The sequence below is a fragment of the Schistocerca americana genome, chromosome 4, assembly GCF_021461395.2.
Source record: "Schistocerca americana isolate TAMUIC-IGC-003095 chromosome 4, iqSchAmer2.1, whole genome shotgun sequence".
In the NCBI taxonomy this organism is placed as follows: Eukaryota; Metazoa; Arthropoda; class Insecta; order Orthoptera; family Acrididae; genus Schistocerca; species Schistocerca americana.
The window spans coordinates 623,082,932-623,108,748 of NC_060122.1; the positions used below are offsets into that span (position 1 = coordinate 623,082,932).

General features: G+C 44.0%; 1 protein-coding gene across 1 annotated transcript in view; it reads right to left on the bottom strand.

Moving 5' to 3' along the window:
• LOC124612346 (probable cytochrome P450 301a1, mitochondrial) overlaps positions 1-25,817 on the bottom strand; it is a 228,441-nt gene that overhangs the window by 186,028 nt on the left and 16,596 nt on the right. The window contains exon 2 of the mRNA XM_047140499.1: positions 4,320-4,569. Within this exon, the coding sequence (XP_046996455.1) occupies positions 4,320-4,560 (241 nt within the window). The 5' untranslated portion in view covers positions 4,561-4,569. The remainder of the gene's footprint in view (positions 1-4,319; positions 4,570-25,817) is intronic.

Consider the following 25,817-nt stretch of genomic DNA (forward strand, 5'->3'; position numbering starts at 1 on the left):
ATTTGAACCATTTTTTTGATGCTGAACTATTGACCAGTCAGGATGACGACGAGGAAGATAACGAAGAACAACCCTCAACTCCAGTGATCGAGAGTGTTGGATTTGACATTTAGCTCTTCGAGAATAAACAATAAAACTTACAAAGGAACTGCCCGAACCAATCTTCTTGGTGGTCCTTGTGTAGTTCTTTTTGCAGGATGTCTTTCAGTATTGATAGTACTGGTAATTTGGCCGTGGTAACAGATGTACTACTGTGGCTGTATTGAGATGTATTTCTTGAGGGTTTTAGCGAAAGAGATGTTATAGTGTATAAAAAATTTCATTTGTCGGAGTTGTCTGTTATACTAGCGATATGCCATTAACCTTGTCTACGGCGACAGCAGAAAAGTGGGTCCAAGAGATGGCGTGTATCTATGGATGAATGGACATGGTACAACAGAAGATTTTAGACTAATTGAAGACGTAACATTGTGTTATCATTGGTTCAAATGGCTCTGAGCGCTATGTGACTTGACATCTGATGTCATAAGTCCCCTAGAACTTAGAACTACTTAAAACTAACTAACCTAAGGATATCACACACACCCATGCCCGAGGCAGGATTCGAACCTGCCTCCGTAGCAGTCGCGCGGTTCGGGGCTGAAGCGCCTAGAACCCCTCGGCCACCACGGCCGGCTGTATTATCATAATTAATAAACTGACCCACTTACCAACCCCTATGATTTCAAATGGTTGAAATGGCTCTGAGCACTATGGGACTTAACTTCTTTGGTCATCAGTTCCCTAGAACTTAGAACTACTTAAACCTAACTAACCTAAGGACATCACACACATCCATGCCCGAGGCAGGATTCGAACCTGCGACCGTAGCGGTCGCGCGGCTCCAGACTGTAGCGCCTAGAACCGCATGGCCACTGCGGCCGGCCCCTATGATTTAATTACAGTACATTGATCAGTATACTCACCTGTTAAACGCAGACTCGATTGCATAGCAACACGAACCTGCGTAAGTGTGGCGCGCTACCCGCTAATTCGTTGTGGCGTGCTGTTGAAATCAGAAACAGCAGGTGCCTTCCGAATGCGCTGATACTATCCACAATGAGTTTCCACAGTTCAGCTTCACTGCTAAATGGGCTAGAATACAGGAAAGCTTTTAAATAGATCCTCACACGAAATGTGACAGGTTGAAAACGGCGATCTGGGAGGCCATAGAATTGATATGCCACGACCGATATGCTTGTTGTAGAAGATTCGTGCTACATATTCCCGAACAGTCCAATGAAAGTTCGTCAGTGGACCGTTGCGCATGTTACATATACGCATCGTTGCACCATAAGGAATATTATTCAAATAGTGTATTACCAAGTGTTACAGAAAATGAAGCTACAAACGACCATCAAGACTGCCAGGTAGGAAACGGGGCCGGATCGGGAAACCTCTGGCTTCCAGCCCTACTTTTATTAGGATTAGGATTTCATTGTCCTGTTGTCACCCCTTTGTACCTATAATTATAAAACACCGTACCTGTACTATGCAACGTATGTGTAGGAATCTTAAATCTAGGATAAAAAACTTTTAAGATCACTGTTTGTCTGGTGGCTAAAAAGTTGAATACATGTTTGTGTTGCACCACATCGTTTTGTTGCTAGCAAAAGCTTCACACTAACTATAAACCGCACTTCAGAAGCCTCGGTGGTAGACTGGTCATTTCTTGTGGTTACAGAGGACAATAGATTACGTGTTTAGTGCCCTCCTTCCCTGCAATCGCTGACGCAATGGTGAAACTGACAACAGATGAAGGTGCTGTCAAAACGTCTCATGAATTAAGTGCAGGTATTACATCATAACGAGGATATTGCTGTGACTCAAACCAGAGCTGTCGCGGTGGAATAGTCGCCTTCCCTTTCGCGTGTTCGAAAGATGTGATTTGTCTTATAGACGTCTGTATAAGTTTCTACTCTGTCTTCGACCTACATTTCAACTGTTATTAGCAAACTCAAATTTAATTAGAAACAAACTCACATACAAGTAAACAGGGGAAGTTTTATAGCTGTGAACTTTTACAGTGAACCAGTGTCATCTTCCTGTTTCGACTTTTTTTAGCACACTTTGATTATTATTAATTGCACCTTAATAAATGGCGGTGTGGAAATGTTATATATTCAGTAACTAACATGGACCACGTAATTTTAGTCCCTGATTATTATATAAAAATTCAACTCTAACTAGTTCCAGTTCACAACTGCTGTCGTCGCTAGTTGCACGCTGCTGATAGTCAGCCTGGAAATTTCTCCACTACTAGAGTTTAGATGAGACATCGAAAAAGACAATTAACGTTTCTTATCATTGGCGTGTGACTGTTACTCTTACCAGTCGAACAGCTTCATACTCTAACGCAACTTGCTTAATAACTCAGAGTTCCCTTCTTTTTATCTGAATTCTGTGTTTAATATTCGTCTCCTCATTTCGTATCCACTGCTTGTCTATCGTAGACATTTATTTCAATTTTAATAATCACTGATATTCATGTACCTCAGATTTCTATCTGCCTCCGTCGGCAGAACAACTCACTGATTCACATTGACCACACGAGAAAGCGTGCATGCTGGAATCGCAGAATTTCGCATCTTCAGCAGCAGAATGCCTAAAGAATGTCCCTTTTTCAAGGAGCTTGAGTCCCGATAGCTGAGTCGCTTACGAGAGGTGTTGGCAGTGGCTGCACTTACCGAACTAGCCTCGCTCTATCCCCTCAGTTTCAAGACCTTCGCACGGAAGTTCGTGATAGTACCTTTGTGTATACTGATGATTATCAGACTGACCGTATTGTCGGGTGTGCCTCCGTCATTAGCACTGACGTTTTTCGCTATGGGCTTCCAGGAAAGCTGTCACTTGCTAACTCCCGATGGAGCCACTGTGATGTTTATGTGGGTCCCGTGTCAGGTCGGTTTGACAGGAAACGGGGTTGCTGACGCTGCTGCCAAGGATACAATACTCATATCTCAGACCACTATTTTTTACATTCCCTCCGATGATCTCTGTGTTGCCGTCTGTCAGCAGGTGGTGTCACTTTGGCATCACAACTGGTCCTCTCTTCATGGGAACAAGCTCTGGGTTATTACGCCTCTCCCGGAGACTTAGAAGACCACCTCTCGGCCCTCTCGCCTTAAGGAGATATTTTTAGCCATCGCCATTTGTTAAGCGGTGCTCCTTCACCACTTTTGTACTCATTGCGCTCAGCCTCCCGAATTAGACATTCATTTCACCTGTATCGGTATATTTTATTATTAGTTTTAGTTACGGTGGGAAATTATTTGACAAGAGGGTACGACAAATTGTCGAAACCGTTATCAAACTGTTTCTACTGTGCAAACACGTGTTGGCCGCAGCTCGAACAGTTAATGGGCAGTCAGAGACCACGGCAACTGGCAAAAAGTCTTACTCGAACGCATTCGCGCGGTCGAAACGGTTCTAACCGTAACTCGAACAGAAGAAGGAAGAAATCTGCATATTATCTGATAGCCATGGAAGAGGCAGAGGAGGTTTTATAGCAAACATGCAGACGGAATAGAAAGTAAGTCGATCAGACGAACAATAATATACGCTCTCGTTGACTTTGGCGTCGCCAACGCAGTGTATGCTGGTCTCTAGAAACGGTGTGCGCCATATTATATCAGATTGAATTTTGTGTTACGTCGTGTTATGGTATATTACGTTTGATAACTTTAGTTGTTTTTCCTAGTCAATAACAATAACAATACTTCTTCGCAAGAATGAGTTCAAAGAAGCGCAAGTGCTCCTTCAATGAACAATTGCATAAAGAATTTCCATTTATCAGTGACATTAGTTCTTCGGACTCAAAAGGAAAAGTGGTGTGCAACACATGTGGACAAGTGAGAAAACACAGTTGGCTGTAGAAACCATGAAAACAATGTTAGTAAGTGGAATAAATTATGATGAAACTTGTGTCGAGTTTCTTCATGTGTTGTTGAAAAATACACATTTGATAAAGAAAATTCACAGCACAGATAAATACAGTTACCCTGATCACACTCATTCATCTTAGAAGGTATTAATAAAATTTAAATGTGCTTTTCTTTGTAACAAATTTAAATGATATTTTGTATTTATTACATTTAATTGAAACCTTCTTCTCATATAATGAATAAATAAATAAATATAGCATATTTTGCAAAATTTTTAATGTGTCCCGGATTTGGGCCTAGGAAATATGTTTATGTCCCGAATTTGAGTCTAGAAAATGTGGTCACCTTAGCGTATGACCTTGTTGTCTTTGTGTCTTAAAACAAAACAAAACTTACCAAACTTGGGGAGGAAGTTCAAGAGGCCACCGACGATGGGCAGCTTTTTCGGGCCGGGTATCTCCTCGAAGGGCCTCGCGCTTAGCCATTCTTGAGACGGAGAGCGGGGCGGCACCTCTGTGGGGGCTGCGACGGTGGACAGCCACCTGCCGGCGGCGAAGGCGGCTGGGGGCAGCACTGGCAGGAGGCGGCAGTGACAGCTGGCGGAGCATCCGGCCACGGCGAGGACGGCGCCGGCCATGGTGGGGGCCTGCCAAGTGACGCACTGGCTGCGTGCACAGTACTCTACCTATGCTGAACTAGGAATATATTTAAGAACTATAAGAAGGTCAACACACACCCTTTGCAACAATGCCAAGAGAAAGAGACTACAGACGGAGAGAGACAGTCCTTTATACGGTTAATTAGTTACATATTCCGTAGGTCATTTGAACAACTCCTTTATAGAAATGATGTGGAGCGAGTTTACAGGATGTGTATACATCATTAACGTTAAAATTTATGAAGTAGTGTCCAGGAGATAATAATTTAAATTTTTAAATTATATTTAAAACTTGTTTCGCTATCTGACGGACATGCTATATTACTCGTCAAACGAACAAAATATTTTTGTGCTGCGTATGGAGCTCCTTTCTGAGGCACTAACAGCTTTAGCAACGGGTAATAAAGGTCGGTTTTCGCTGTAGTATTGTACTTAAAGTATTGGGACAGCGTTTCATGTGAAAAGGTTTCCGATGTGGTTATGACAGGAATTAAGAAACTTTGAACGAGGAATGATAGTCGCAGCTAGACTCGTGCGACGTTCCATTTCGGATTAGAGAATTCAACGTTCCGAGATCCACAGTGTCAAGAGTGTGCAGAGAATCCCAAATTTTAGGCAATACTTCTCACCATGGGCAACGCAGTGACTGACGGCCGTACTTAATGAGCGAGAGCAAAGGCTTTTGCGTAGATGGTTGTTTTGGGGGAGGGAACTAAACAGCGAGGTCATCAGATTAGGGAAGGATGGGGGAAAGAAATCGGCCACGCCCTTTCAAAGGAACCATCCTGGCATTTGCATGAAGCGATTTAGGGAAATCACGGGAAACCTAAATCAGGATGGCCGGATGCGGGCTTGAACCGTTCCCCTCCCGAATGCCGGGTCCAGTGGGTCAACACTGCGTCAGACAACCACTGAAATCAATGTGGGAAGTACGACTAACGTATCCGTTACGACAGTGTGGCAAAATTTGGCGTTAATGGGCTATGGCAGCAGACGACCGACACGAAAGCCAACAGCACGACATCGCCTTCAGCGCCTCTCCCGGGCTGGTGAACATATCGGTTGGACGTTAGAGGACTGGAAAACCATGGCCTGGTCAGATGAGTCCCGATCTGAGTTGGTAGGAGCTTATGGTAGGGTTAGAGTGTGCCGCAGACCCCACGAATCCATGGGCCGAAGTTGTAAACAAGACACTGTGCAAGCTGGTGGTGGCTCCATAATGGCATAGGCTGCGTCTTTATGGCTTGGACTTGGTCCTCTTGTCCAACTGCACCTATCATTAACTGGAAATGGTTATGTTCGGTTTGTTGGAGATCATTTGCAGCCATTCATGGTCCTCATGTTCCCAAACAACGATCTGATTTTTGTGGACGACAACGCCACATGTCACTAGACCACAGTTGTTAGTGACTGGTTTGAAGAGCTTTCTAGACAGGCCGAGCGAATGATTTGACCACCCAGATCGCCCAACTGAATCCCATGGAACATTTACGGGACATAGTCGAGAGTACAATCCGCGCAAAAAATCCTGCACTGGCAACACTTTCCCAATTATTGATGGCTATAGGGGCACCATGGCTCAATATTTCTGTTAAAAAAAAAAATGTTCAAACGTGTGTGAAATCTTATGGGACTTAACTGCTAAGGTCATCAGTCCCTAATCTTACACACTACTTAACCTAAATTACCCTAAGGACAAACACACACACCCATGCCCGAGGGAGGATTCGAACGTCCGTCGGGACCAGCTGCACAGTCCATGACTGCAGCGCCAGAGACCGCTCGGCTAATCCCGCGCGGCTCTCAATATTTCTGCTTTTAACGGGTTGTTGAGTTTATGCAACGACGAGTTGCTGCAATATGTCGGGCACAACGAGGCCCGACACAAAACTCGAAGCTAGCTCATGCCTTTCTCCCTCTTTGTGTGATCATTACCGTTCTTCTGAGATAGTGGTTGATTATATATGACGGCGCAGTTAAAATGCCTAGCTCCTTGAAAAGTTACCTACTCGATGTACGTAGGTCAAAACCCCATATTTTTCTTACTGTTCGCTTTTTTGCAGTCAATAAGTGATTTCGTAGGACACTATTGAGTGGAAATACGGAAAATATGTCAGATGGTTGGTACGTTTGCTTACAAGATTAGCAATTATGGGAAGGGCAAAACTAGCTCTACTTAACTGTTTTAGAAGTTCACTAATACGTGTCTCTGTGTTTAAGTTTTCATCAATTAACACATATGATCATTAAAATTATGACACCTAAATGTACAGAAAATAAAGAAGTTTTAGGTAATGTGCGTACATTGTATAACAGGAATAACCACGATTAAAAATTTTATTTCATTTGAGGGTCTACAGTGCGTGGAACTTTGTACACAGAGCTGTCACCACTGGCTGCACTAACATCTGCACAAAGCTTCATTGGACTTTCATTGTTGTTTTAATTTCGTGACTGAGAGGAATAAATACTAAAGGGTTCAGACTGAAATGGCCATATTTATATGAACAATTCCTTTTGATACTAACAGATGTCGTTGCTCGTTACAGTCTCAGAACAGTGGCATACACCTTGAAATATTCCAGATGGTATTGCAAACTGTAATAATAAACTAACAAATAAACTTTTTACTGTGATTTTATGTTTCGCAGTTGAGTGGCTTTTCGGTGTATGTTACTGTTTTAACATAATTTCTCGTTACAACATGATGGCTACAGGGTGTGCCTGACGTCACCGGAACTTTTCAGTTCGTGATACAACAAAGCAAGCTCAGGGGTTTCACTAAAAATTTCTGATATGACAGGCTGTGGTTCATGCATTTAATTTTACTCTAACGTTTCATCTACGACTGCAGGAAACATTTTCATATATAAAGCGGCGAACTGCTGAGAGATGCAGTGCACTCTCTGATTCAGTGTTACGCTGCTTCATGTTCTTAGGGAATATGATCTTTATTGCAATTTGACTTCATAAATCATGATGAAATGGTGGGGACTAGTTAATGCTTTTGCTTGCGTGCTCTAAGGAAGGAATAACGGTAAGCTTTACGTGCACTCAAAGGAATAGGGCGACGATTTAAACGACTGCAGTAAAAGCACAGAGACGGTGGGCCGAGGGAAGCGCATTTTTTCTGCTGGAAACATTTCCGGATGGCAGAGTTCTGCAGTCTCATTGTGCAGACACGTTGGTCGGCGCCAGTCGGTCGACATCTATGTCCAGGTAGACTGACTAGCGCCAAGAAGCTGCAATGGCCAGCGCATTGTAGACCAGCAATAAAGTAGAGGATGGGCCCTTGTTAGGCAGGAAGCCTACAAGACAACTGTGAGCATTCTGCACATTTCTGTGGGACACGTCACTGGCGCCCAGATGTCCAGACACTGTTACAAAACATATTTTTGAAAGCACGAGGCTTTTATAGAGTTTATGGCCATTCTTTGGAAACTTCGAAATGGACGCAACAGGGAGATAACAAGCTTTCTATGGAGGGGTGTGGTTCCACCCTGGTCATGTTGTTAGCAAAAGACATGGCGTAAGTGCATGGGAAAGAGGGCCACGAAGCTGAATCTTTTATCCATGTCTCCTAATTAACTTTAAAGTCTCTGATTGGTCAAATCGGTGTATGCAGAGCAATGGGCGCTCTTGGAGCTTCTAATGCCATGCTCCAGCTCGTGATTGGCTTGTGCTAAAATGGGGGAAGTCTAAGATGTAAATAGGCTTTTGCTACTGAGCAGAGGAGGAAAGCAGACGGAAACAGAAGATCACTTCGCTAGTAAGGAACTGCAGGTCTCTACCTGAATGGAGATACTTGTGTCCTTTGGTAGTGTGCCACTTAGAGCCTGTGATGTGAGTGATGCTTGGCTGTACTTATTGGTCTTGAATCGGCCGTGCAAACATTTGACATATTCTGTCACGCATAGTCGTGGCACGGAATCAAATTGGTTTGGCAGACCAGGAAACGGGTCCAACCGCACACTGGAACCCATCAGGGCTCCACAGGCTCATAGGGAAGTTCCTGCGTTCCGAATTACCCAAACGCGAGACCGCGTACTTGCATTTTTAGGGAGCCGCAATTAATAACAGATTGCGGCCGTCCATGACTTCAGTCACCGAACGCATTGTGGTGTGGCACCCCGACCAGCAGAAGGGTAAAGTATTCGCTGCTATGGCGTAGGGATCCAATATATGTTTCTCAGCACCTTGTTATTTCGATCCATATTTTTCTTTCTTTGGAACAGTAGAATATAGATGGTTGATGGTGGCCTAGTTTTTGTGCCATAAGCCGTACTCACGTGTATGAAGTCAGATAAAGCAATTAGTGTTCCAGTTAGTTTCGTGTGTCGATCCCCAGCTGATCACTTTGTTCGCCATAGACCCCACGTTAGTGAAAGCGTTTGTCAAATAAAAATGTTTGTGTGACGCTTCTTTAGTCTACATCTACATCTACATGGATACTCTGCAAATCACATTTAAGTGCCTGGCAGAGGGTCCATTGAACCACCTTCACAATTCTCTATTATTCCAATCTCTTAAGTCATTTTTGCTGTCTTGTGATGTTAAGGATGAATAAATCTATTGTCACTTAGATCACAACTTCTCCCTGTGTTCTGATTAACATTATCTTGCCATTTTTTTAAGTCGAGATTCTAAAGGAGAGTAGCAAGCTTGCACTGCAACCAGAACTCGAGGGAGCGCCGAATATATAGGCAGTGTAGAGGGCACCACAATCCATCACCGAACGTTGGCTACGAGATTATCTCTGGTAATGCGAACTTTCTTGATTGAAAGTAATCGATCGTTACTCTTACGGTGCAACACTGACATACAAATTTTGTCTAATTTAACACCTTCCCGTCTTCTGTGAACGTACAATTGACAGCAAAAAAAGTGGGTCAGTTCCGAATACAACCAACATAACGTAGCTGTGTAGTAGGTCCTCTAAAAACCGCCGGCCGAAGTGGCCGTGCGATTCTAGGCACTGCAGTCTGGAACTGCGAGACCACTACGGTCGCAGGTTCGAATCCTGCCTCGGGCATGGATTTGTGTGATGTCCTTAGGTTAGTTAGGTTTCACTAGTTCTAAGTTCTAGGAGACTAATGACCTCAGAAGTTGAGTCCCATAGTGCTCAGAGCCATTTCAACCATTTTTCTAAACACCAAAGCCCTGTGGGGTACAGTCATTTGACTACACACAATGGGTACCGCAAGAGACTACTAGAGACCAAAGTTCTTCATGCCAGTCAGTCTAATCGTCAACTAATATCGTCATATAAAACATATTAGAAAACACGTTCTTAGTGATGAGACACCCAATAACACTCATAAACTAAACTTAATTACAACAAGTGACATTCCAAAAGTTATGAGAAAACGGATTATTTTACATATATAGTACAGTAATCCTTAGTCAAAATTAAATACTTGAGACAATATATGGGGCTAAAAAGCTGTACAGCGATTGGAAAAAAAGTTTTTCGCTCTCGAAAAGGTTTTCCATCAACATGCTGAACGTCGCTCAACGGCGAGTGGTCTGGAAACTGGATATTGGACGAACCAGTAAAAAAACGCGATTAACGGCAACAAGCACTCTACGGAAATCTCAACATTAACAGCAAATCACCAATAATATCATTGTTCTCATAACACATCAACAGCTACGTGTACACAAATTCGAACGTTAATTATGACAAGACCAACGTCGTCGTTCTGGACCTGGATTCAAACCCAGCACCTATAGCCATTGGTAACTAAGCTAAGCTTTGTTTGTGCCTTATTGAGACCCGTTCACTAGGCATAAAGAGACGTGAAGTATAGACGTTTGCACCAGTATCAGTAATCAATGCAGATCCTGAAAATAAATGACGAAAATGTTTGTACTGTGCTGGGAATCCTGTCATAACAGTTACCTTGCTGGGAACTACCCCCAACGACGTTTAATATCGTGTCATTCACAAGGAACAAGGTATGTCTAAAATCGAAATGACATCATCTAAAGCTTGTGACAGGGATGCGAACCCAGCACCTAATCGGATTGTTAACGAAGTACGTAAAATCAGAAGTTAAATATCAAATATTTTCACCAATAGCGAGATGTGAGGCTTAAATGACGATAGAATTCTTTTTGCCTTACTGGGATTCGAACCTAGCATCTAGCGCCGTCGTTTTCTAGCCAGGAACAGACGATAAATAGCTATTGATGGTTCACTAGTAGCGAGATGTGCGCATGTTTAGCTAGACAACAGGCGACGAAAAGTTCTGTGCTGAATGGAATTCAAACCCCGCACACGTGGTCATGAAGACACATGAACTATCAAGTTCATTTCCAGTAATAGCCAGGAGTGGCATGTTTGTACTTTCAATGATGTGATGGAAAATACTCTGCTGGCTAGAAGTTGAATCCACAACATATCGTCGTTGGTGATCACATCGAACACAACGTCAAACCGAAATCCGTTTTCGCCAGTAGGATGGAGAGGAATGTTTAAACTTTGAAAGATGTAAGGAAACTTTTGATCTTGTAATGTTGTGATAAAAAGCTCATCATGCAGCTGTGAGTTGAAACGAACAAGTTACAGCTGACAACGCACGAAGAGACGTCGAAAATGCCACTATTTTTCACTAGTAGTTCGGAGTGCACATGCTAGGGCTTGAAATGAAATAATGAATATTTTGTGCTGATCAGGATTCGAAGCCAGATAGATGCCTTTCGAGGAGGCGCAGAAGAGTTTGCAATCTTGGGGAACACAGTGAAATCGAATTCGAATCCCAGTCCAGTACCACAATTTTCATCATCTCAGTTTCAAATAAAGTAAGAGCCCTGTGAAATTACATGACCATTGGTCCATTAAATGAAATACGTTTTCTAGTTTACGACGGCTTGCTGGTGACAGAGTCTCTGTCTTCCGGGGTTTCTCCAACTGTCACAGCTGAAACGAATGCCGCTCTGCCCCAGTCGGCAGCGAAGAGATGTTATCTTTACTGCGGATATTGAACTACGGAGCTTACTGGCGTTCTGCACTTGGCGTTACTAGGGGTGAAGGAGAGTTACTTGTGTGTGTTAAAAATCTACGCCGGACGTGAGATGTGAACCTACACGTTTTACACACCAATACTAGATTAATCCACCAGACCACAGAACCCCCTGCCAAGCATATAATTATGAATTGCAGAGTATTCATTTAGATGTAGATGCAGATGTCAAGCGACGGGTAACAGGAAGGAGGGCGGGATCTGGGAATGGACAGAAGTGCAAAATGTAAGTGTGAAATGCTTGCAAAGTATTGCTTACTTAGATGTGTGTCACAGTTCGTTTTATTTTAGGACCGAGAGATAAGCAAGGACTGTTTTCAGAACGAAGAATGGGTTATAGGGAAGGGGAGATCAAAGAATACGGTTTCATAGGTGTTGAGAGGAATGATAGAGAGTAAAGACAGCAGCAATTAAAAGAGAAAATGTAGCGTCAATGGAAACCGCTAGATTTGTTTATAAAGTTTTGGGGGAATGGAATAGAAGGGCACTTGTGACGATAGTGTCATAGAGTGTGAGAGAGAGTAGAGGAGATATTAACAACGAGTAAACATAATATGAAATCGTTTGCGTATTGTGTGGAGGATGGAGGGTGTATTCATGGATGGAGGGGAAGAGAGAGATGTATTTGAAATATCAAAAACTAGTGTGACAGAGTCCATCTACGCTGATTAGCTTGTAAGTATCTAGACAGGGTATAAATGAAATCAAAATAGAATATTTAACAAACTGTATATTCAAAAGAAACCCACTTGAATTAAAAAGGCAACTCAAAGGAAAACTAACCCATATTTTATTTTTTATGTTGCCACGCGATCTTCCACTAGCTCCCAATGAGAAAAAATGGCGAAAAATAAGACATAACAAAACATTTTAAGGACTCTAATATTTTATCCAGAATCCTTCATTATTTTGTACTTCCAACATGCGTTTTGGAATAGAATGTATAAGCCGTCGGACGTAACAGCTGGAAGAAGCAACTTCCTCCCAGGCTTCCAGGACGCAGTCTCAAAGAGCGTCCGCAGTAGTTGGTTGGTTTCGTGGCCAGTTCTCTGTTAATGTTCTGGCGACCTCAGCCCACACGTTTTCCATGGGGTTCATATCAGCCCGTGGCGGCCGGTCCATGGCGTTGACTCCAATCGTGGAGAGCCGCTGCTGAGCAAATACAGACTTGTGAATGGGAGAATGGTCCCCTTGCAATGCGACGTCCCCTTTTGCGTACAGCATTCGCACTGACGGAAGCCTCATATTTTCCAATATGTGGGCATACTGCACGCTGCCCAGAGTTCCTTCTATCCTGTGAAGAATTCCCGGTCCTCTCGCAGAAATCCAACCCCAGCAGGTAACAGATATCCGGCCACTTCTTCTCGTCGTGATTATATATTCGCGGCGATGGCGATTCCCTTGCGGCCTGTAAACGATTCGTGGACCGTCGTTACTGGTGGAAAACACCTCATCACTGAAAATGACGTTGTCCCACGACGCCCTCAGATGGAGCTCCGCAAATGCTAGCCGGTATGAAACGTTGTCTTCGCTGAGCTGTTGTTTCACGGCGGATCGTCGTGCATGCAGTCCATCGTCCCTCAACCTTCGGCGAATCGCGTCACTGGAGCCGGGGAAGTTGGTCTCTCGCCGCAACTGCTTCGCGTTCAGAAAGGGATTTTCTCTGCTCCTAGACACTAGGTCCCTGTCTTCCTGCTGTGAGCTCACTCTCTTCCTGCCTGAGCCGGGAGCCCTGTTGGTGGCGCCTCTTTGAAGGCAGATCCTCCACCATCTCGCTGCAGTGGTATGTGGTACGCCATACCGTCTACCAGCTTCTCCGATGGAACATCCTCCCTCGTCAATGAGAGCGACGACTTTATCTCGAATAGACCTCTCCAAGTGAGCCATTACGACAGACTGCCTGATGTGTATTTCTGCTTGCCGCTCTTACACTGATGCCAGGAGAGGAGGTAAACATATTTACGTCAAACGGAGCGGCAGAGGCAGAGGCGTGGGGCGCAGCCGTGCTGGCTCGTCCCGGGCTGTTGGCCCACCAACGCCAACTCCAGCTCGCTCACTTCCGTCTCGCCTCGACCAGCCTGGCTGGCCCGTAGCTCGCGAGCCGCGGCTAATTCAGACCCGGGCCGCATGGCACGATCACCCCTTGAAGGATCAAAAGTTACACCTAACCTAACGAAGTCTGTAGTAGAAACTATCGCAGCTACACCTTTTATGCTATAACATGTGCAGGCACACCTACAGTTGACGATTCATTCAAATATTTGACGAACAATAGGTTCAAAAATACAATAATTTTAAACATATCTACCACAAAATATTTCAACTAGCTAACAATAGCATGACGCAGGAAACTATTCTTTCTTGTAAGCGCTCTGCATTAGATGTAGCCTTAAGAAAACGTGTATTCAACCACGACAACTAAGCGGAATGTAAAAGTAGCCCGCCGGGGTGGCCGAGCGGTTCTAGGCACTTCAGTCTGGAACCGCGCGACCGCTACGGTCGCATGTTTGAATCCTGCCTCAGGCATGGATGTGTGTGATGTCCTTAGGTTTTCTAGGGGACTGATGACCTCAGATGTTAAGTCCCATAGTGCTCAGAGCCATTTGAACCAATACGTGCTGCACGACGGAAATTACTTTCTGCTGAGGCACTTCATTTACATCTCAATGATACACGACTAGAAGAGAACATTGCTCTTTACAGCAGCCAATCCACTTGTAAATTAACACCATGATATCGCAGATATTAGGCTACACGTTACTAGGGATGAGAAAGGCCTTAAGGTTTGCAACTAAAGATGCTACTCCTAGCTACTACAGAATAGGAATTTGATTATTAACGTGTCTTCATATCCATGCGTGCGGCGTTCGACTCTCAGTCAGCATAGACGTTTTCGTCGCCTTATTTCTAGTTAAACGTGCGCACATCTCGCAAATGATGGACCAACATTGTAAATTTTTCGTCTGTTCATGGTTAGACAACGACCGCGGTAGGCTCCGGATTCGAATCCCGGTCAGGCAATATAACTTCAGTCGACATTTAAGGTTCCAACCTCACTACTGGTGACAAACTGTGATATCTACATTCTGATTTTACGTACTTATTCAACCATGCGATTAGGTGCTGGGTTCGCTTCCTTGTCACCAGCATTACATGATGGCATTTCAATTTTAAACATGTGCATCCTTTGTTCCTTGACAATGCAACAATATACAACGACTTTCGAGGTTAATAACCAAGAAGGTAATTGTCTTGTTAGGGTTCCTGGTTTCGTACAAACATTATCGTCATTTACGTTCAAGTTGATAATTGATAACTGATACTGATGCAAACGTCAATATTTGACGTCTCCATCTGCCTAGTGATCGAGTCTCGATAAGACACAAAGCTTTTCTTGGGTAACAATGGCTTTACGTTCTGGGTTTGCATCCGGATCCAGAACGAAGACGTTGACCATGTCATTTTAAGTACAGCTTTGTGTACAAGTATCTGTTGATGAGTAATGTGAACAATGATATTACTTGTGATTCGCTGTTAATGTTAGGATTTCCGTAGTGTGTATGCCGCCGTTAATCACGTTTTCTTGTAACTGTTTAGTATTACATAAAATTGATGCGATACCACTCACCGTTGAACGCTGAACGACGTTCAGCATGTGTTGGGTAAACCTTTTAGACGGCAAAGAACTTGTTTCCAATTGCAGTACAACTTTATAAATCCATATACTGTCTCAAATATTTAATTGTGTCTAAGGATTACTCAACGATTTATGTGACAAAATTAGTTGTCCCATAACATTTGAAATGTCACTTATTGTAATGTTCAATCTCATCTTTTAAATAAGTCGGTTCACAAATTTTGTACGCCTTCTCTACCAAGGCTTTTATCGAACCTCTCTTTTTTTGTCTCGAATTACGGTTAAAAACGTTATTAAGGTCACGGTCAGTATGCGCGTCATTTACATTCACCCTATGCATCCATGGCCCAACATCCTGTCCCCTTGCTTGGTGACAGAAACATCCAGAAAATTCAGTTGCCCATAGTTCTCCATTTCTGGGATATTGGATTTTCGGACTAATGCTGTTGGGATGTATCAGGAAGGCACCGTATAGCGGACGTAGCGGAACATGTTTCAAAAAATGGTTCAAATGGCTCTGAGCACTATGGGACTCAACTGCTGAGGTCATTATTCCCCTAGAACTTAGAACTAGTTAAACCTAACTAACCTAAGGACATCACAAACATCCATGCCCGAGGCAGGATTCGAACCTGCGACCGTAGCGGTCTTGCGGTTCCAGACTGCAGCGCCTTTAACCGCACGGCCACTTCGGCCGGCCCGGAACATGTTTACCAAAAGGGTGAACATGAAATAAAATTCGGTGAGACGAGCGTCATAACGAAAACATAGCATAATCATGCGCGCATGTAGAGAGAGGCTGTTGAGATTTATAAACTCTGTAATAATTTAAAACAAAGAAGAAGGTGTTAAATTTTACAAAATTTAGATGTCAACGTTGCACCGTAAGAATGACTATTGATTACTAGCAGTGAAGGGTATACAGGATGTTACAAAAAGGTACGGCCAAACTTTCGGGAAACATTCCTCAACACAAATAAAGAAAAGATGTTATGTGGACATGTGTCCGGAAACGCTTAATTTCCATGTTAGAGCTCATTTTAGTTTCGTCAGGATGTACTGTACTTCCTCGATTCACCGCCAGTTGGCCCAATTGAAGGAAGGTAATGTTGACTTCGGTGCTTGTGTTGACATGCGACTCATTGCTCTACAGTACTAGCATCAAGCACAACAGGCTAGTGTTCATCACGAACGTGGTTTTGCAGTCAGTGCAATGTTTACAAATGCGGAGATGGTAGATGCCCATTTGATGTATGGATTAGCACGGGGCAATAGCCGTGGCGCGGTACGTTTGTATCGAGACAGATTTCCAGAACGAAGGTATCCGGCAGGAAGGCGTTCGAAGCAATTGATCGGCGTCTTAGGGAGCACAGAACATTCCAGCCTATGACTCGCGACTGCGGAAGGCCTAGAACGACGAGGACACCTGCAATGGAAGAGGCAATTCTTCGTGCAGTTGACGATAACCCTAATGTCAGCGTCAGAGAAGTTGCTGCTGTACAAGGTAACGTTGGTCACGTCACTGTATGGAGAGTGCTACGGGAGAACCAGTTGTTTCCGTACCATGTGCAGCGTGTGCAGGCACTGTCAGCAGCTGATTGGCCTCCACGGATACACTTCTGCGAATGGTTCATCCAACAATGTGTCAATCCTCATTTCAGTGCAAATGTTCTCTTTACGGATGAAGCTTCATTCCAACGTGATCAAATTGTAAATTTTCACAATCAACATGTGTGGGCTGACGAGAATCCGCACGCAATTGTGCAATAACGTCATCAACACAGATTTTCTGTGAACGTTTGGGCAGGCATTGTTGGTGATGTCTTGATTGGGCCCCATGTTCTTCCTCCTACGCTCAATGGAGCACGTTCTCTTGGTTTCATACGGGATACTCTAACTGTGCTGCTATAACATGTGCCTTTACAAGTACGACACAACATGTGGTTCATGCACGATGGAGCTCCTGCACATTTCAGTCAAAGTGTTCGTACGTTTCTCAACAACAGATTCGGTGATCGATGGATTGGTAGAGGCGGACCAATTCCATGGCCTCCACGCTCTCCTGACCTCAACCCTCTTAGACTTTCATTTATGGGGGCATTTGAAAGCTATTGTCTACGCAACCCCGGTACCAAATGTAGAGACTCTTCGTGCTCGTATTGTGAACGGCTGTGATACAATACGCCATTCTCCAGGGTTGCATCAGCGCATCAGGGATTCCATGCGACGGAGGGTGGATGCATGTATCCTCGCTAACGGAGGACATTTTGCACATATCCTGTAACAAAGTGTTTGAAGTCACGCTGGTACGTTCCGTTGCTGTGTGTTTCCATTCCATGATTAATGTGATTTGAAGAGAAGTAATAAAATGAGCTCTAACATGCAAAGTAAGCGTTTCCGGTCACATGTCCACATAACATATTTTATTTCTTTGTGTGTGAGGAATGTTTCCTGAAAGTTTGGCTGTACCTTTTTGTAACACCCTGTATTAAGCGTGTAGTGGGGATGTGGAAAACAGTGCAGTCATTGTCACAATGCGAAAACAGACCGATTCATCTGAGGTCGAAAAGGGCACGATCCTCGATTTCCGGGCAAGGTGTTGAAGCATTTCCGAAATGGCTATGTTTATAAACAAACCGTGTGCCACCGTGGTCAAAGTATTCCGTATATGGCAAAATGGGGCTATCCAAAGCTGGCATAAAGGCAACTGCGCTGCACCACGGGCAATAGATAACAGGGGTGAACGATGTGTACGGGCAAACAGACTTGCAGCTGTTGAGCAACTGACCGGCCAGAGGATCAATGGGGCTATGAACAGTGTGTCCTCAACGACCGTTCAGCGAATGTTGCTCTTGGATGTCCACTGAGTGGCGACAGGTGGCTTTTTGAGATGAATCACCATTTATGTTTCATTGGATAGATGGCTATTGGGGTATACGGCGTGAAACGTCTGAAAGAAAACACCCTGCAGCAATCAAGGGAGCGTTTTGGTCTGGGAAATGTTTTCGCGTGGCATTCCCTGGATGGTCTCGTATTCGGGAAGGTGCAGTATGCATCTATTCCTGCGGGATCATGTCCACCACTACACGCAGTTTGGCTTTCCTTGGCACTATCTACCAGCAGGACAATGCAATGCGTCACACAGCTCGCAGTGTACGTCCGTGTTTAGAAGAGCACCAGGATGCGTTTGCCATACTCTCCTGGACACTAAACTTCCTGGGGATTCTGTGGGACCACTTCGATCGGGCTGTTGGCGTCATGGACCCTCAAACGAGAACTCTAGCACAGCTGCTCACAGCACTTCTGTCGGCTCCACGTCCCTGTCGACACCTTCCAGGACATCACTTAGTCCCTTCCTGCTCGTCTCTCAGCAGTCCGCTTCGCAAAAGAGCGTTTTTCACGCTTTTGGGAGGTGGCAATATTAATGCGACTGGACAGTGTATTATTGGGAGGGGGGGGGGGGGCGTTGTTGTTCACGATGCACATTAAGCGTCTAATGGTTGACGCTGTTTGCGAACGACGCTGTTGAACACAGGAATCTGTAACGCCAGTAGGCTATAACGACATGCAAAAAGACCCACAGAGAATCGAATATTTGTGCAGGAACTGGTTCACTCGGAACGTAAATAAATCTAACGTGCTGAATGTAAATAGATGATGCAGCTGACATCAGTCATCCCTTCTCTTCCTTCTCCCTCTCTCTCCCTTCACCTTCAAAATATGTGGAATAAAATGACTGGACATACGTATTTGATTATTTGTTGAATGACAGCATGGGACAGTTCGTGAGAATAGCAGGTGACACGCTGAGATTCAGTGGTAGAATCCATAGGAAATATAATTCCTCCACTAAAGGAGTTGCTTAAAAAGTACTCGTGTAATTCTTGAATTTGTTCTCATTACGGTAGCATTATTTTGTTGGATTAATGGTAGCGGTAGAGATGACCCAACGAAGAACGATGCGTTTCGTCCCTGTATCGTTTAAAAAGACGGAATGACTTACATAGACTCACAACACACTACAGTGGCTGGCGTTACTACACAGGAGATGTGAATCACAGACAGATTTATTATTAAAATTTCGAGAGCTTGTCTTTCTAGATGAGTCGGGAAGGTGTTATTCGGGAAGTAATTACTTCCTCCCACGCACACCTCATGACCACGACGGACACTAGGGGAAATTTAAGCTCATAACGAAGCTTAGTGATATACAAGGTAAGTCACTAACTATTGCCACCTAGAATAACTCCGAAAGTATGATAGTAGCTGAAAAGCGTATGGGACAAATGTACCATGGGACAACGGGGGGACACATTATGACGTTGGTTTTTTGTTGCTGTATGGGATTGCGTCAGAGATATGAAGGTCAACTTTGTTTTGTTTTTAAATGGGATGCTATAGTTTGACACTTATTTTCTGACAGCGGCCATCGAGGTGAATCCAATGATGTGTAGAAGTAAGGTCTTTGAGGGTCAACGAAGGTCACAAAGGTGTCACGGACGTCCATTTACAGAAGGTGTTCGAAGTGATGAGAATTGGTATCAGTGCAGTGATGCAATCTTCTTATCATGGAGTGAGTGGTATTCCTTATCACTGCGGCACTTATCGAAGCATATGCTCTGACAATTCTCTCTCGTATATTGTGCAAATAGTAAATGTTTGCCGAATACGGGGTATCCATCTAACGTGCCATTGACATGTAAACACCATTCGACGGTTTCGCAATACAACACTAATAGGAACGGTAAGACTAGTATGGTCGACTCAAGGGAATGTGGATGATGTATTCCTTCGAAGAACAAGTCGATATGCTTCTCATTTACGGAGAATGCCAACGAAATTCAGTTAGAGTTAGAGACTTACACGCTGAAAGATATCCTCAACGTACTCACCCTACACGTCGTACATTTAAAGATGTGTATGATTAATCGAGAATAACTAGATCTTCAACGCATCGGAAACACATTCGGCAGAGGAAAGTTGCCACTGTGGCTCGAGATCCTTGTATTAGTTCGCGCCAAATCGCAAGAGAATCTGGCATGAGCCAGAGTAGTGTTGTTCGTGTTCTGCATCACCATAAATATCATCCTTACTATATCAATCTACACCAAGAATTAACTGGTACGGATTTTATGTGTAGCATTGAATTCTGCTTATGGGCTCAACTTGAGATTCAGAGGTATGACACACTTGTTAATTTGATTTTATTTACTGACGAGGCTACATTCACGTACCATGGAAGTTTTAATTTGCATAACATGCGTTATTGGGCAACTGCAAATCCATGTTCGCTGCGGCAAGTTGCGCACCAAAAACCGTGGTCGGTGAATGTATGGTATGCGAACCTGTAGGACAGAATTATAGGCCCCTATTTCATTGAAGGAAATCTTAATGGCTGGAAGTACATCTCATTCCTACACGATTATGTCTGTTATTGGAAGAAATACCTTTAGGAACAAGGAACAGAATATGGTATCAACACGATGGGTGTCCGGCACATTCCCAAATCATCGGGTTGGACGCGGAGGAGATGTTCGTGGCCGGCTCGTTCGCCAGACTTGACGCCTCTGGAGTTTTTCTTGTGGCCATTCGTAAAAGACATTATTTATAAAGACGTTCCAACTACACCTGAAGATATGCGAGAGAGAATTGCCAGAGCATGTGCTTCGATAAGTGCCGATGTGATAAGAGATACCAGTCAATCCATGATAAGAAGAATGCAGCTCTGCATTGATACCAATGGCCATCACTTCGAACACCTTCTGTAAATAAACGTTCATGCCACCTTTATGACCTCCGTTGCCCTTCAAAGACCTTACTGTAACACATCACTGGATTCGTCTCGATAGCCGCTATCAGAAAATAAGTAGCAAACTATAGCATCCCGTTTAAAAAACCAAAGTTGACCTTCATATCTCTGAAGCGACACCACCTAGCAACAAAAAACAAGCGTCATATTATGGCCCCCGTAGTCCCTTGCAACCTTTGTCCTACAAACTTTTCAGCTCCTATCACACTTTCGGAGTTATTCTTGGTGAACATAGTTTGTGACTCCCCCTGTATAATCTTCCCATAAATCATTCGCGAATGGAATAGCAAAATTCGAATGCAAGAAGACTGCTCCTGGAATGTGGATGCGGATGATGCAGAATGGCGATGGAGACGGACTGCATTCCTGCCCAGCTGTACAGTTTATGTTTTGTGCGAGACAATAACTGCTTTCCAGTGTCCACTGTCCACGATGATACTGGTATTTGTCTGACATAAGCTATTTATTACGAAAGAAACCAAGTGTGAACGTTTGGGTGACGACGAGGGTTTTTCAATGACTCATCGCTGCGATGGTTTTGTCCATTTCTGGCGGCACATGACTGCGGAATCCTCGTGGCCGCGTTTCCTCAGGCAGGAGCCCATCTCGCAGAGTAAACAACCCGATAACGAATTCCTCATTTCTGTGTGTCGCTGTGGCGTCTCTCTTGACTCGCTGTTTGAAAGCGCTCTGGCGGTCTCAAAAAGAAGCAGCTGTCAGTGGCGGAAGCTTTTTAGGAGTTGCGGGGGTAGGTCTGCCTGCTGTACGAGCAAAACGTGGCTGAAACAGCAAACAGCGGCAGACTCCGTCTCGTGGGTACATTCCGGGTTTTTAGCAGCCACTTCTGTAATACAGTACTTCAGCACAGTTTCTGACAAAATTGCTCTCTCGTGGAAAACTTCTTCATGAAGTAAATAGAAAACTCTGGAAGACTTTATAATAAAATTCGTGTACTATCTTTTCAGTATCGTTTTTAGTTTGACAATGTACATTTCGAAGTCACAGCTTCATCAGCAGGGCTTCAGTTATGTGACGACCTTCACTGCAATGTGAACATATCACAAAGGTATATCTGAGAATTCCGCTGATTTCTGCTGTATAAGACAGCTCAAATGAAGTAAATTCTACCTTTCAAAGATACTTTGTGTATGTTCAGAGGAAGGGCGTACCGTAAGTGATAGAGCACATTTTTTCTCAGATAGTTTTCTTTGAAAAACGGGGAATTTGTTATGGGACATCGTGAAATTCTCTCGCCTCAGCCTCTATAGTTTCATAAGTACCAGTAGATCGCGGCACTATACGTAGCCTTCAAAATGGCGTCTGTAACGGAGGTGCTTTGCAAGCAGAGAGCTGTCATTGAGTTCAGAAAATCAGAACATAGCAGATACTCAAAGGCGCTTACAGAACGTCTAAGGAAACCTGACAGTGAACAAAACCACTGAGTTGTTGGGCGAGGCGTCTCTTGTTTTCGCAACAAGGTCAGCAAACGTTTCCGATGTACCATGTGGCGTTTGGTAGCACACGCTCTACAGTGTTGGAACGAGCGGACACATTCAGTAGAGGTGATCGACCGATCACACTGAAATACCTCTCTCCACAACTGGACGCCTCCTTTCTTAGTCCCGATATACTCGTCCACCAGTTCGGGTACTCGAAGATGTATGCCCGCTCGGTTCCTCGCCACTTAACAGAATACGAGAGGCGTTTGAAAAGTCCGTGCAAAAATAAAAACTACTTCATATTTGGGGTAAACCTTTTTTATTTTTCGACATAGTCTCCTTTTAGACTTACACACTTCGTCCAATGCTGTTCTAATTTATTGACCCCTTCCGAATAATAGGAATTGTCCAAGTCTGCAAAATAGCTGTTACTTGCTGCAATCACCTCCTCGTTTGAATAAAATCTTTGTTCCACCAGCCATTTCTTCAAATTGGGGAACAAATAATAGTTCGAAGGAGCCAAGTCTGGAGAACAGGGGGGATGTGAAACGAGCTGGAATCATATTTCCACTAAATTAGCGACCACAACTGCTGAGGTGTGTGCTGGTGCATTGTCGTGATGGGAAAGGACTTTATTGCCGTCCAATCGCCGGAGGTTTTCTTGCAGCTCGGTTTTCAAGCGGTCCAATAACGACGAATAATTTGCAAGCCTAATAGTTTTAGCTTTTCCCAGATAGTCGATGAGGATTACCCCTTGCGAATCCCAAAAGACAGCCGCCACAACTTTTCCGTCCGAAGGAATGGTCTTCGCATTTTTTAGTGCAGAGTGTCCCTTGGTAACCCATTGTTTAGATTGTTGTTTGGTCTCAGGAGTATAGTAATGTATCCATGATTCATCCACAGTGACGAAACGGTGCTTAAAGTCATACAGATTCTCTCTGAACAGCTGCAAACCATCATTGCAACACTTCACACGATTCCAATTTTGTTCAAGCGTGAGCAATCGCGGAACCCATCTTGCGGATAGGTTTCTTATGTCCAAACGTTTATGCAAAATATTATGTACCCGTTCATTCGGGATCCCCACAGCACTAGCAATCTCACGCACCTTAACTCTTCGGTCATCCATCACCATATCATGGATTTTATCAATGATTTCTTGAATCGTAACCTCCCCAGGGCGTCCAGAACGTTGAGCATCACTTGTGCCCATATGGCCACTCCAAAAATTTTTAAACCACTTATAAACTGTTCTAATCGAAAGTGCAGAGTCACCGTAATGTTCATCAAGCTTCTCTTTAGTCTCCTGAGGCGTCTTGCCTTTCATAAAGTAATCAGCACACGAAATTAATTTTCGTCCGTTTTTTGGCAATCGCTCGACTTCCTTGATTTACACGAATGCCAAACACTAAGAAATAGACCAATGTGGCTGAAACTTAGTGTGAATTCTTTCCAAAGATGCTAATAACTAAACATGACTTCGATACGCGCCGGTTGTGCCATCTCTCGGACTTTGCACTGACTTTCCAAGCGCATCTCGTACCATAAAGCGGAACCATGTGTGTGGAACTGCTTGCGCGTTACGAGACTGATCGAGACAGTGTTTTCTCAAACATCGCCACAGGCTTTGAAACGTGGATTCACCAAAACGGCAATCCATCGAGTGGTGCCACGCTACCTCTTCCTTCCCCGAAAAAACATTCAAAGCCACACCCTCAGCCGGTCAAGTCATGGCGACGGTCTTCTGGGACTCTGCAGCGGTTATTCTCTTTGATGTCCTCCCTCAATTGCACTGTGCTGCTCTCAGCAAACGAACTTCTTCCTCTGTAGGACAACGCAAGGCCTCATATAAGTTTGCGCACCCGAGAGAAGCCCACAAAACTTCACTGGGCTGTTCTTCCTCAGCCACCCTACAGCCCGGAACTCGCACCTTCTGACTTCCATCTGTTTGCCTCAATGAAGGATGCACCCTACGAGAAGCAGTACGTGGATAATGGGGAGCTTATTGAGGCAACAAGACGTTTGCTCCGACATCGACCCGCAGAGTGATATCACGCGGGCATACAGGCTCTCCGAGTAAGGTGGCGTAACGATGTCGCACTGAACGGCGGCTATGTTGAAAAATAGGGCTTTGCAGCTAAAAGAGTGGGAAATAATATGAGGTTTGGGAATCCTGAATGAAACCAATTTGCTTTCAGAAAAAATTAGCTTCTTTACTTATTGATCGCCCCTTGTGTAACACTGTGTACAACAGGTGGCGGTTGGGATATCGCATGCAAAAAAAAAAAAAAATGAGCAAAATACACAGATACCCAATTCTGGCTTATTGACATCGCAATGAAGGCCCTCACGTAACAGGTGAAGCCCTGATTATGAAGCTGTGGCTTCGAAGAGCGCTGTCGCAGTTTTACTAGCAACAAGCAATGTGGCTACTGTCAGACATACAACTGATTAGCAATGAATTGTGGAGGCAGTGTCAGCTTCCGTAGCAGTGTGATCAGCGTGGCTGACTGACATTCGGAGGACCTGTGTTCGATTACCGGTATTGCCAGGTACGTTTTTTTGGTGAGAGACCTGGAATGGAGACCAGTTAACCTCGTGATGCTTATTAAAGAGCTAATTCAATTAGATGTACGGCCTGGAAAGCGCTGTGCCCACTCGGCGCCACTCTGCATGTCAGCCAAATGATGTCTTCGCAGAGGACGGCACGGGGGTCGGTCAGTCCATAATGGCCAGTCTGACGCCAGAGGTTTCTCCTTTCTTTTACAGGCAGTGACTAAGACCGTTGCTACAAACAACATTTGAGCTAATGTTTACGTGGTGCTGTACGAATTCTGTGAAGTCATTTCCTGCTATTTCACGTTGAGGAGTCGTTTCCTCACTTGAAACACAAAATAAGTTCTGCGATAGTTCAGCAATATACAACGTGAACTAGAACGTTCTCTAAGTCGAAAGCAGAAATTGAGACGCCATGCTTTATTTGGGGTGTTCAGTAGAAGCTCATATCCGATGGATCTTATGTTCTACATTACAACCTACGAATATATGCTATCTCTAAGGGCAAAGACATTGAAGGTCAAGAGAACGAATCGTTATTGGCACGATCTGTTGTAACAAAATGACGGGAAGTATCATATTGGCGGTCGAAGAAGTTCTGTATTTATTTATTTTCGCGTTTTAACTCGCGTGTTGAGAATAAGCTGTTTTAAATCAACGACCCATTGGAGATTTATGAAAGCGTGTTATCCGTTTAAAGATTTGTTATAATTAAATTTCAATAACATTTCCCCTATTAAAGTCTCCGGAAAACTGTAACATGAAATACA